At 35.7% G+C, this 13,136-nt stretch overlaps 2 protein-coding genes across 4 annotated transcripts; both read right to left on the bottom strand.

Annotated features, from left to right (window-relative positions):
• Nucleotides 1–1,246: 1,246 nt before the first annotated feature.
• On the bottom strand, nt 1,247–2,602 carry LOC107956664 (uncharacterized). The gene has a single exon (XM_016892246.2). The coding sequence runs from the start codon at nt 2,412–2,414 to the stop codon at nt 1,611–1,613; it is 804 nt and encodes a 267-aa protein (XP_016747735.1). The 5' UTR covers nt 2,415–2,602; the 3' UTR covers nt 1,247–1,610.
• Nucleotides 2,603–3,321: 719 nt separating this feature from the next.
• Nucleotides 3,322–9,951, bottom strand: LOC107954253 (uncharacterized). 3 transcript variants are annotated; one of them, XM_016889757.2, is made up of 12 exons: nt 9,614–9,951; nt 9,321–9,506; nt 8,983–9,227; nt 8,792–8,877; nt 8,514–8,662; nt 8,126–8,262; nt 7,726–7,986; nt 5,601–7,614; nt 5,054–5,495; nt 4,819–4,912; nt 4,454–4,534; nt 3,322–3,812 (listed from the first exon to the last, which is right to left on the bottom strand). In XM_016889757.2, the coding sequence occupies exons 1-12, from the start codon at nt 9,759–9,761 to the stop codon at nt 3,729–3,731; spliced, it is 3,927 nt and encodes a 1,308-aa protein (XP_016745246.1). In that variant the 5' UTR covers nt 9,762–9,951; the 3' UTR covers nt 3,322–3,728. The 3 variants fall into 3 exon arrangements, with proteins under 3 accessions (XP_016745246.1, XP_016745244.1, XP_016745243.1); XM_016889755.2 differs by having other exon boundaries at nt 5,054–7,614; nt 8,126–8,259; XM_016889754.2 differs by having other exon boundaries at nt 5,054–7,614.
• Between the last annotated feature and the right edge of the window lie 3,185 nt (nt 9,952–13,136).

Below are 13,136 nucleotides of genomic sequence, written 5' to 3' on the forward strand. Positions count from 1 at the left end.
GTCCGAAAAATAGGTTTAAACAAAAACATAATGCCCATTTTCTAAATGGACTGAGCCTTGGATAGGTTTTTTTTTGTTGCGCCCAAATTTGAAAAAAAATTGTTGTTGTTTTGCCACTGTTTTGTTGTGATTTTGCTATTATATTAGCATTATTTTATTGTTATTGTTTGGATATTGTATACTCTTTTTTTATTGTTAATTTTTATACTATTTTAGAGGCATTTACTTGCTAAGTTGTACATATATTAGTGTTATTTAAGTATAAATATTTTTTAAAATTTATTTTTAATTTGTTGGGAAACATTCATTTTAATGTTTTTGGTGTATTTGATGTATTGTATTTTTTAAATTTATTTTTATATAACATAATAATATAAAAAAATTTAATACGGGCGGGCCAGGCTTGAGTTTTAGCATTTTATTTGTGTCGAGTTTGGGCAAAATTTTAGGCCCATTTTTCGGGCTAGACCCAGGCCTAAAAAATGAACTTAAAAATTTTTTCTCGACCCGACTCATTATCAACTTTGGTTTCGGATAACCACGATTTTTATACTTGCATTCCCTAAACTGTCCAAATATCTCAGCTTGGGTCAATTTTCAGTTTAATAGGTTTTTTACTCAGCCCTAAGTTTAATTGATGATTCCAAGATTCGATTTGGAACTTCATGAGATAATTTGATATGAATAAATTTAATTCTTCGTTCTGGCCTTTGTTTAAAAAAATTGGATAAAATTTATTAAAATTGAATTATAAAATCATAACAAAATTTGTTAAAGAAAGTCTAAAATATAATAAAGGGCCAGATTTTTTTTATTTAATAAAAAAGTCCAATTTTGGGTTGTGACTTAAATTGTGCATTTCATAGATATTACTGGAAGTGTGGTCAGTCGTGGCGGTCTCCGATGAAACCAGCTGACCTGATTCGCTTTTCTATCACTAATTCAAAACTTTAATCTATTGAATTTTAAATTTTTTATATTAAAAAATGTTCACCATACCACAAAGTGTAGTGAATAATCAATCCTTGTATGGATTGGAATGGCAGAGATGAACCAGAATGAAATGTAGCAGGAGTTGCAGACAAAGGGCACTTTAGCAATGTGATGTTCAAAGCACTCATAAACTTCAAAAGTCCCAATGGCAATAGGATCCATGCACTCAACACCCATCAACATATTTTGGGCCATTGTTATTAGTAGCTTAGGGATTTATCTTATATTATTGCCATTGCTGCTCAATTAAAGAAACAGATAAACTTGGGGTACAATTGAATGGACAAGCATTACACAACATCACAATATGGAACATAAAAGTGTTACCATATAACTACTGATAAGCTAGTATGATGTGAAGAAGACCACTCCACCGGGGATTTTCTGATACAATTCTGGTCAATTCCCACTAATTTATGACCACACAGACAGACAAACTACAATAAAAGGATGTTCTTGATTTTGTGTTTTTTTTTCCCCTTCTTCCTAGAAACCTTGTCATAAATCAACAAATCAGTGTTTAAAGACTATGACTAATTTAGTACAAGAACGTAGTAATGATTTCACCTCTAGGGACAAAACTAGTGCTAACCTGTTAGTTTGGTTGTGGATTGGGACTATTTCCTACATTTGGGGACAAATCTTCGAACCCTAACTTGTTTGCCATTAATGAAGAACTTCACCAGTTTCTGACCCCCAAGAATCCTAGACAAGTCAGAGTGTGACCTTAAGACGACACAAGCAAACAACCGCTTCGGGTTTTTATCCATATAGATTGCCTCCACACATTTGCCGTATTTCCCCACAATGAAACCGTGAAGTTCTTGGTTTGAAACCGGATGTCCCCTAGAGAATGTCATAAACAATGATCGGTCTTCTGAATCAACTCTGGCCTTACCATCGTCTGTGGAAAGCTCCCCATTGTCTCCCCCATCATCAGAAGTTGGAGAATCCAATTCAGAGTCAGGGTTTGAAGATGGCTTGCAACCCAAGTTTCCTTCAACTATATCCATAAATGCTACTTGGCACACGTCCTTGACGAAGTCCTCAATCATCCCTTTAACGGTTTCCCTGTTTTTGAAAAGAAAACCCAGCAAGATTTCTTGACCAACAAGTTTGTTCATCTCCGGGAAATCGAGATGGACCCAAGGGAAGATTTCTTGCGGGGAACAAAACAAGCATTCCAAGCAGACGAGGGTCTCTTTGGCTAAAGAAAAAATCATGGGATCGGAGAAATGTAGAAGGTTGTGAAGGAAGTGTTTGAAGCCGATTCTTTCAAGAAAATTCCAAAAGGCAACGATCTTCATGGAGGGGAAAGGGTCGAAACGGTGGGTTAAAACCAGTCTAGAATAAGCCATGCGATCAATGTTGTGAAATTGTTGAAGTTGTACAAGGGTAAGCTCTTCTACAGGCAATGCCATGGCGTCCAACTGGGTTGAACAAACAGAGATTATTAACTGGGAGGCAAAAAACAAAACCAAAACCAAAAGAAGAGAGCGAGAGTTGAAGAGATTGAACTACTTTTATAGAAAGAAAGAAATCAAGAAAATCTTTTGACCGTTATTGATGAAATAATAATAAAAGCAAGTGCTAAGAAAGGCGGTGCACTTTTCTTAACCTGGGTAAAAATTAAGGCCAGAATTTGTACTTCCCATCTTTTACTATTTAATTAAAAACATTTGTGTTTTAGAAATTTCATTTTTAAAATATTAAATATTTTTAATGGTAAAATATTAACATGAAATTTGTTTACTATCCACCGACAAGGGTGGAGTGTAATGCACTTTTAAAGTGAGAAGTTAAATTTAAACTTTGAAAACGATATTATTAATTAAACAGCTTTTTTCATACTTACATAAACCTTTTATACTATTTATATTATATGTCCTATTCGTGAAATTAAAATATCTATTTGTTCAATGTAAAAAAAATTATTTTAATCAAGCATTGAAAATCAATACTTTCATTCTAAAAAAAGAGTTGATATTATTTTTTAAAAAATAAATCAATAATTTTAATCGATATAATAAAGTCAAAACTTAACATAAATAACAAATACAATTATATTTCTAAATTTAAAGATTGATTTGTTAAATATAAATAATATAAAAAGTTCAATTATTTTTGTACACTAATTAAGATTTCCTAATTATCAGTTAAAACAGTTGCCTTTGAGATTTGCTTTTGCTAATGCACCAAAATATGATTGCATAACATTTTGAATGGAAAAGACATGATGAACCAAATTTTTAATCAATATATTTATTTAATTATATTATGTTCATAAAATGAAATTCAACAACATATGCAACTTTTCATTACATCAGATTTTTGCTTTTAAAAAGCCTCCATATTTCAAGTTGAACTTTTCTTTACCCTTTTGTTCCAAACAAGAATAATTTACTGTTAGGAAAGTAGAAAATTTTCTAAGATCAGCTTTTACTACATTTTATCCATATTAATCAGTAATACTTTCATAAATAGTAGAAAGTAAATAAAAGAAATGGTAGTGGCCAAATTAAGGTGAAGTTGACAATCCCTTAAACTGGACGAATTATGGTCAAAGAACTTGGAAGCTTTTCTTTCGCTGTTTTAATATGCCAGAATTCTGGCATTTATATTTGCCTAAAGCCTTCAAAATATTCGTTAGGTGTTGCGTGATAGTACACAATTGTGGCTTCTGTTAGCAGTGAAGAAAATAGAAAAGAATTGTTAGGGGAACCTCTCGGCCTCTGTTATTCAAAACCAGGCGGGATATTTGTGTTGGTGAACTTTGTGCAGTCAAACGGGCCCATCTTTTGATTGTTTTTCTTTCTTACCTGAAAATCACATCACATTTTTGGCATTAGTTGTACATTACAAGTGAAAATTTTAGGTCCCAAAACATGACTATGACCAATGACAGATACAATATTCACAGTAACCCCTGAACAGATGTGAAAAGTATCACTGGAAATGAGTTGGTATCATCTCTCTCCTTCATAAATAATCTCAATTCCTCTACATTGACTAGGAAACAAGATGCTTAAACAGCATACAAATAAAAAAAAAATTTAGAGCATGTCAAGGTCAAGTTTAAACTCTCAGCTATGTAACCTGGACTTGGGGTGCATATTGGACATATATGTCAAATAGAATCAAGTGTACTCAATTTTATATAAGCTTTTTTTCATATTTGAGTATCATACCCTATAACAATAACCAAATATATTTCAGAAATAGATATCCAGCACATGTAATTAAAAAAAAGTTCGATTACTGCCTGATTGTAGTATACTAGGACTAAAAATATGATTCAAAATGCTTTAACATATCCACTCCGAACATCCGAGGTTGGAAGAGATTTTTTGTCCTTAACTAATAAGCAATGTTGCATGAGAGAGAGAGAGAGAAGAAGAAGAAGAAGAAGAAGGTAACACTGAATTGCATTTGTAAGCTTTAAAAGGAAGTTGAAGTGTACCGGGGACCATGGGCTGGGTTCGGGTAGAGATTTGTCCTTAGGCGAATTTTGTACAGCACCACTTTTCATGGTTAAAACTTCCTGAGTGAAAAAAATAGACAGTATTAAATTTGGCTAAACACATATTCTTAAAAGTACCTTAGTTCTTCCGCTATAAACTTACTTTCCAATCAAACTAGAAGAAGTGAAAGGCTAAATTAGCAAAAAATGTCTTTTTTAGAGCTCATACTCATCTTACAATTTATGTAATTGATTAGTTATTAAACGGAACTGCTTAATAATAATACACTTGATCATGGTACTTCATGATAAAAGTAATTTCATGTCTTCAACCTCACAAAATAACAGGACTATGAAAAGTTTACCTCTCCAGCAGATTCAAATGCAGCTAACCATTCATCTGAAAATGGAACAGCGTTCAAAGGGGGCCTTACTACAGGAGCAACTTGTTTTGTGTCACTGCCATCAACAAGCCAGACTTGAGCATCTTTTTGAAATTATGACACCTCAAAATTTCTCAATAAGCATAGAAGTTCACTGAAACTATGATTAGAGATAGGGAAAAATGTGGATAGAGATTGATCTAGGTATGATGCTTACACCAAAGTTGTGCCCTTAACTTCCACAGGGATCGCTGAACTGTTTGATTCCTCTGGCACATCATTCTCCAATCTGTTGACTTCTTCCTGTAATAAACTTCCATTTGAAGAAATGTGACTTGTGTTGATAGAGGATGTTGGCTCCTCATCCAACGAGCAAAATGCTTGTAACTTGCACGAATTTCCTGCTCCAGAAATTTGATCTTCACTCAATGAAGACAACTCAACATTCAAAGTGGTTACTTGGCCACTTTGTTCATTATAAGGCCTGGTCATATCATTACAAGCATCACAGTTGTCATCTGACAGCGTAATCTTGATATGGCTAGATATTTCCTCAGTAGTCGACAATCCAAATTTGCCTTGCTCTGGCATAACAGTGACATCACTTTGAAGCTCAGGAGGTTTATTTAAATTCTCAATTACTGCAGAGTTGCTAGTTTCTGCGGAAGTGAAAAGGTTAGTTTTGCAGCTATCAAATGAAAGACCACCATCGAAGGACTGTAAGCATACATCTTTCCAAAAAGATCCATTAGCCGTCTCATTACCTCCATCAGCACAGTCGTCATATGGATCATATGTTTGCACCTGAGACAGATCAGGACCTTCCACTGCTCGTATAACAATTTTGTCTCTGGGACCAATGTCTGCACAACTGTCACTATCATCAAAATGTCTGGACTCTTCTAAAAGTTGTCTCTCCACAGAGAAAAGGCAATTACATGCCTCTAGAATCTGATTCTCTTGGAAGTTATTACCATCTTCACAGGAGGACTGTATCACCTCATCTTGGGCAATAGTTTCACAATCATTTTGCTTATCAAGCGATGAGTTAGTAAGCATGGCGGGTGCATCAAAATTACAAGTGATCTTTTCTCCTGGCTCTAAAATGGTAGAATTACAATTTGCAGACAAATAATATGGATTGCCTTCAACATTTTTAAGGTCAATGATATCATCTATTAGGCCAAGGGGGGATATTGAATGGGAATCATCCATCTCTCTGATACCTAGATCGCCACTTCCTAGATAGTCATTGCTGACACCAACATCACAAGAAGTTATTGCTCCAGTTACCTGGTCTTCCTTGTTCCTTTCTAATCCTTTAGATGAAGTAGCTTCACAAAGGAGCTCAATGTCATGGTTGCACTGTGAATCAGTAGAAATTGAGGGCTCCTTCTCCACATGTAGGCACTCAGCCATCTCATGAACACAATTCTGCAGTGCAGGTGGAATTCCACATGGAGAACTGGAATTTGCCAATCCCCTTTGACGGGCAACACCTTTAGCATGTCGAAGATTGCTTTCAGCCAGCAACTCTTCAGAAGAGAAGATTTCTCCACGTAATAAGCAATCAGTTGAATGTGATTCATAATTATCCTGGAAAAATGTTTCTACTACAATGCATGGATCAGGAAGTGGTAGCTGTTGAACTGTTTTTTTAGTTACATCATTGACATGTGTGTGCTGGTTGTCAGCTTCTGAAGCATTCAGAATACCACTGCTGCCTTCAAGAGATAAATCAAATTCAAAAGAATCCTTTTGTGCATCTGCTACATGTGATTGCTCATTTAAATCATTAGCCCCAACAGAACCATCATTTCCTTGAATTCTGCCCCCATAACGAGATAAACCATCATTCCTTTCCAGTTCACTAGCATTGCAATCTCTGACGTTTGGACAGATACCTTTATTCTGCACACTGTCAGAACAAAGAAATTCTTCTAAAGGTTCTCCCTCCTTGACCAAGGCACCATCATTATTAATATGTGGTCTCTCATTCTCATTGCTTGCCTGATCATCTTCAAAGGTGCAAGGTTTTGCATGTTCAGCTTGTTTGCTTGAATGTTCATGCCTGTTATGAATGCTAATCCGGTCACTGTTTAATATTGGAGAACCATGTATGTTACTACTATTCACATCACAAGAATGCAACTGCGGAAGGAGATCAAAATCTTTGGTCAACGAATTATTCTGTTCATTTCCTGAAAGTTGGTTGCCAGCATTATCAGCCTTCAAGGCACTTTTTACCTGCAGGCCATGGTAAGAGAAAAAATGGGGATCTTTAAATTCACTGCCAATTTGATACAGACTTCTGGGGATAACAAGGTCTTCTCCCTTACAATCTAATTTCACTTCTTCAGAGGACTCGCTTTGCAGGAGTAACTTGTCATCAGTACACTGAAATTCTACTTTCTCACTTTGCTGCTTAAGATCACTGTCAGTGGCGTGCAATTGTTGCTGATTATTAGTTAATTCATGATTGTAAGAATTACAAGGAACCCTCACTGCCATCCTTGGGATTTTACTTGTTCTAGAATCGGGTCTGATGTCTTCACATAAAGAACTAGCACTCGATGGAACAGACAGTTCTATGCTTGACATCCTTGCATTAGCAATTGCTGCTACATCATTAGCCACTACATGTACTTTCATAGATGGAGTGGAGATCTCAAAAGTAGAATTTAAGACACCAAGCTTCAGCAAATTAGGAATATTAGACTTTGGGTTATTGCGTTGTTGGGAGCTGCTTTGTATATTATGTGAAGCATTAATCTTTGACTGCAAAACAAGATCATGAATCAATCAGAAAAAGGGGAGAACCTCCACTGATACTTCTAAAAATCCTAAATACATCAAAATTTACTGTTGACGTAAGTGAGATTAGCATACCTGAGTAAAAAATCCCAATGATGGTGAAGGCATCCGCAAGCCCGATGGTTTTACAGTTTGTTGTGCATATTGAGTGTTTCCACCAATATGGCAAACACTTTCAGGAAGAGAAGCAATTTTGTTGAAACCAGCTTCTTTATCTATAGATCCATGACCAGAAGCCACAACAGGATCTTTGTTGACCTTTAAGCCATTATCTACCTTGTTCTCTAATGGATTCTGTGATAGGGCTGATGAATGACTTGACAATCCAGAGCTTTTCTGTGCAGAAAAAAGAGAAATTGAAGATAAGAAGTGTTTCTTAGTTTCAAAAGGAAGGCAAAGGACCACAAAATTGTTAGTCATCATTTAGTTCCCAAAAAATTTCATAAACAAAGACATTCAAAAGCTTTAGTCTCACCATATTTCTTTTAGGCTGTATAATGGAGGATTTTGTGATTTGAGATCTACTAGAAAGACTAGATTTTGCATCATTTTGAGTAGTTTTAGTACTTTTGTTGGAAACCGCCAATCCAATGCTTCTGTGGGCACTGACTGCTGTACAAGAAAAGAAACCGACCCAAAAAAAATATCAAATTTCATATTACACATGTCAAATATAAATCCAAAAGTTGTGCACGTATCAGACCATGGAAGTGCAACAGAGTGAAAAAGAAACAAAGATAATCATGTTACGGAAAGGTGCAAAACTATCAAATGTATAGGTTACTTTAACCCAAAAAAGTTAATTTAACATGACAAATACAAACCAAGGAGGAATTCCAGAAAACAATTATACGCCCTATTACCTGCTGGAGCACTCTGATTTCGCTTTGGTTTTTTTAAGTTTGGAGAACTCCTGGCAGTTGAAGACTCTGACTTTGGAGCAGGTATTTTAGAAACTTTTGGCTCCTTAACAGCCGTTTTTGTCGTGCTCACATTTGCAGGTCTTTTAGGAGTGAGGGAAAGTCAAGGTAAACTCTTCAATAAATCAGAATAGATAATGAAAAAGTAAAGATAATAAGCATTCAAAAAAATTAGCCACGATTTCTTAACAATTCACCAAAACCATAACTAGGAAGGATATGCAGAAGACATCACAGGCCTTGGACATCCGCTACGCTTAGAACCACTTCTATTAACGGCATGATCTGAAAGCACATTTTGTTTCACCTGACCAAATTCATAGTTAACATAATCAAAAATTGCTTTCAACTTACAAAGAAAGAAATTAGAGATACTTTTATATGCATATACATTGGAGAATATCTAACCAACCATGAAACGAGAGGCTGAACCAGAACTCTTCTGCCTTAGGCTACTAATACCAATCTTTTTTTCCTCTTTCGCATTACTATTATTTAATGGCAACTCTTTAAACAAATTACTCTCAAGTGCCTGCAAATCAGATGAATCACCGGATAACAATTCTCCCGGCTCTTCCTCTATAGTCAACAATTTCTCACCACTCAACTTACTGAAATTCCCACTAATCAAAGATAATTCCGTTGAATTCAAAACACCTAACACAAAAGAAAAATTACATTAGAAGAATCAATTTCATTCTTTTAATTAACAATACCAAAATAAAATCAAAGTAAGAAAGTGTGCAATACCTTCTTCAGTGAAGAAAGCGCGGTCCCAAGCTAAACTTTTTCTCAAATTATAACCTCCAACTTTCTTTTTCCTCTTCATATGATGCGGCTCCAAACTTAGCTTTGGAAGTTCAGATTTAGTCTCAGTATTGCTGATATTCTCTTTGTTAATATTGGAAGAAAAGGTAGGGCATCGCGCTTTCACATCTGCAAAATTAGGATATTCAAATTTAGATCGAAATCTACCAAAACAAAGAGTAACCAAAGCGCGCGCGCACACACACACACACACACACACACAAAAAGGAAGTGACCTGTGGGATTGGATATAGGGAAATGGAGAGGGGAGCAAGAGAAAAAGGAAGAGTCAAAGCTGGAAACGACATCGGTTTGGATTTGCTGGTGCTGTAAAAGCAAGGAATCATTGTCTTCCTCAGAGATCTCCAAGAGGTCGCCCTCCATTTGTCAATTTTTCTCACAAAGGAAGATCAGTTCCTGGGAAATTAATGAGGAAATGTAATGATTGGAGAAGATTTGACAGTTACAAGTTGCAAGTAGACTGAAGTTTTCAACTGATGAAGCATGAATTTGAAACTCAGGGTTTGGATTTTGGACCCTCTTTTTTTTTTTTGAGTAAAATTTAAAAAGACGAGCGGGAAGGGGATGACAGATACCAAAACGAGGATGATATCAATGATCACGTGACTGGGCTTAATGCTGAATTACATAAATACCCATAAATGTCAACAACCCAGGCCGACTCAGCTCGCCCTTTTTACCGATCTGTCTCCCAGCATGATCTATGTGGTGTTTAACGTTCAAATGTCGAACATTTTTTTGGGTTTATTATGTTTTTAATTTGGTTTATGTTATACCCTGCCCAACTTAGACACCGCAACACGAGGAACAATTTGAGGTGCACCTACAAATGGTTGTTTGGATGGTTACCACCCGTAAACATCATACCACTTACAAGAAGGTAATTCGCCTTTAATCGCCTATTAACTCCCTTATTAAGTCATCCGTTAAAGAAATGTCAGAGCAGGCTCACGTAGTAATGCACTTAACGAAAATAAACATATAACGGACTTGTCACCTGACCGACCACACAAACGAATCACCATTCATATTGTCAGTGACATGGCTCTACAAGGCAGGGGCTTTCCCCCTATATATACCCTAACACATGATGTTGAAAGGTTTTTTTTCTCACTTTCACTCCCTTAAGCAATATACCCCAACATTATAATTATGTTACTCCTTCCTCCTTTTCCTCTTCCTCCTCATCCAATACTTTGCTTTTTCAACCGTCACAGGTGAACCAACCCCTTTAAAGGATAATTTTCAAATAATAAATTTAGACAATTAGAACTTTGATCATGTTAACTAGCCACAATATTTTAAATTATGGGCTTGAAATTGTTGGAATTCGGTTTTTGGGCTCACTTGGCTAATATTTTAAAGGACAATTTTAAAGGAATAAATTATGGAAATGATATATATTTAGACATATTTTAAGGTGTTTTTGAGTCAATTTTCAGCCCCAAAAGCCCAAGTATCATTACCTGGCCTTAATGGTATCACAACAAGTCCAACAGAAAGCCAATTGCTATAGTGTCAATGACTTGTATCGTCACAACTTAGGACTTGTGCAGCAACAAGTGCCAAGATCCAAGTCACACACATTCGACCATTCTTGAACCACTTTAATATAATAAAGTCTTTTATTTGCCTCAAACTCGGATTATGATTTTATAAAAATGCTTTAAAGTTATAAATTATGATAAAAACCACTATTTTTATCAGCTCAAACAGCCTGATTTTAAGCCAATGAACTTTGACTATTTGTTTTATGATTTCGTTGTGCCCCCAAAGTATTCAATGACCTAAAAGGGTTTCAAATCACATTTGATTCCTTCTTAAATGCTGATAATGATTTTATACTTTTTTTTATAAAAAGTCTTAAATGGTATTTTATTGAAAATAAATTTTTTTATTTCAGTTTTAAAATGCCCCGGTAGCACCTCACATTTGTACCATACATCGAGACAGGTGAGAGGTGTTACACTTGTCACAATATAATTAGGAGGTGTATAATTTGGTTCTAATTAAATTAACTGACTGAATCAAATTAGTTCGATTAATCAGTCGACCACTGAATTTAATTAAATCGAGGATTTATTAAAGGTTTTTTGAAATTTCGATTAACGAATAATTCAATTCAAAACCAGGTAATGGACATAATTAACCAATTAACGAAAATTATTAATAATAAAATATTGTAGGCCCAATATATTATGTAAGCCCCAAATATAAAAAAATTAAAGGATGAACTTTTTTTAGGATAATAGTTGGCTTGCGTTAAATAATAATAAAGAAACAAAACAGCGGAAAAACCCTAAAAACTCAAAATAGTTTCACAATAAAAAGAAAAAACAATCACTCCTAAATATACTCCTAAACATCAACCAGCCTTTAGACTATCAAACTTTCAATTAAAGCAGCATCCAACATTTCCAGGCCCCGGCATGACCGTCCATTTACCAAAGAATAGAGATTCAGACCACCGGAGGCACCTCGACGCCTGACAAATGCCTCGCTACAGCTTGATTTTTTGGGAACCAACTCAAATTTAAGGCACCTTCGCTTCCCTACCCACTATTAAACTACAAGAAAAGCACAAATCTCACTCCTTTACACAATCGTCCCTCCATCGCTAACATTCCGGTGTCAAAACCGTCTAGATCTTTTTTGAAACTGCTTACATCCTCCTCTTTTTTCGTGGCTACAGCAACTCACTCCTCCACTCTTGAATAGACACCCCCTACAATTGTCATCTACCACCACTTCTACCACTCTCAAAAGTCCATTTTGCATATAAGTAACTCATTCTCCTTTTAATCTTTGTTCAACAATGACGTGTGCCCATTTATTTGACTGCCTTGATACATGTTTAAACTGACATGCACCAAAACCAGAAGTTGGAATTCTAATACTAGATATATAAACACTCATTTAAGAATTATCTTCATTATCTGATTGCAACTTTTTTGTAACACTCCTAACCTGTATCCGTCGCCAAAATAGAATTACAGAGCATTACTGAATAAACGTAACATAAAAACATTCATTTCCGAACATTACAATAAACATAGCATATTCTATTCATTCACATGCATATCGTCCCTTAATCAAGCCCTCGAGGCCTTAGAAACACTTTAGAAACAATTCGGGACTAAATTAAAACATTTGAAACATTAAGGAAAAAGTTGGAAAAATTAAACTGCAAAGGTCACACGGCTAAAACACACGCCCGTGTCTCAGGCCGTGTAATAATCGAAATATGGACACACAACCGTGTCCCAGCTTGTGTCCGTGCCCGTGTAACTTTCGAAGTTGGGTCATACGACCAAGCCACACGCCCGTGTGCAAGACCGTGCAACTGTTTGACTTGAATGCATTAAAAACCTATAGGGGACACACGGTCGTGTCGCATGGCCTTGTGTCTCACACGGCTGGGACACACACCGTGTCTTCGGCTGTGTAGATAAGAAATTGACCAAAATTAAGCCATTTCCATCACCCGTATCAAGCATGTACCTACAAGCAATTTGCACCCATGACCAAGGATCAAAACATACCAAAACATGCATAAAATGTCCAATTCACAAGACAAAATCCATTCAACCAATATGCCATACGAGGCACCTCAAATACAAACATACACATTGACCTAAATAGATACCTATACTTGACCATATTTCATCCATAGAATCTAGTTCATTTCCATATCAAAACATAACTTGACCTATACCACTTCAACATAATCTTACCATT

This window comes from Gossypium hirsutum, chromosome D07 (genome assembly GCF_007990345.1).
Source record: "Gossypium hirsutum isolate 1008001.06 chromosome D07, Gossypium_hirsutum_v2.1, whole genome shotgun sequence".
Taxonomy (NCBI): Eukaryota; Viridiplantae; Streptophyta; class Magnoliopsida; order Malvales; family Malvaceae; genus Gossypium; species Gossypium hirsutum.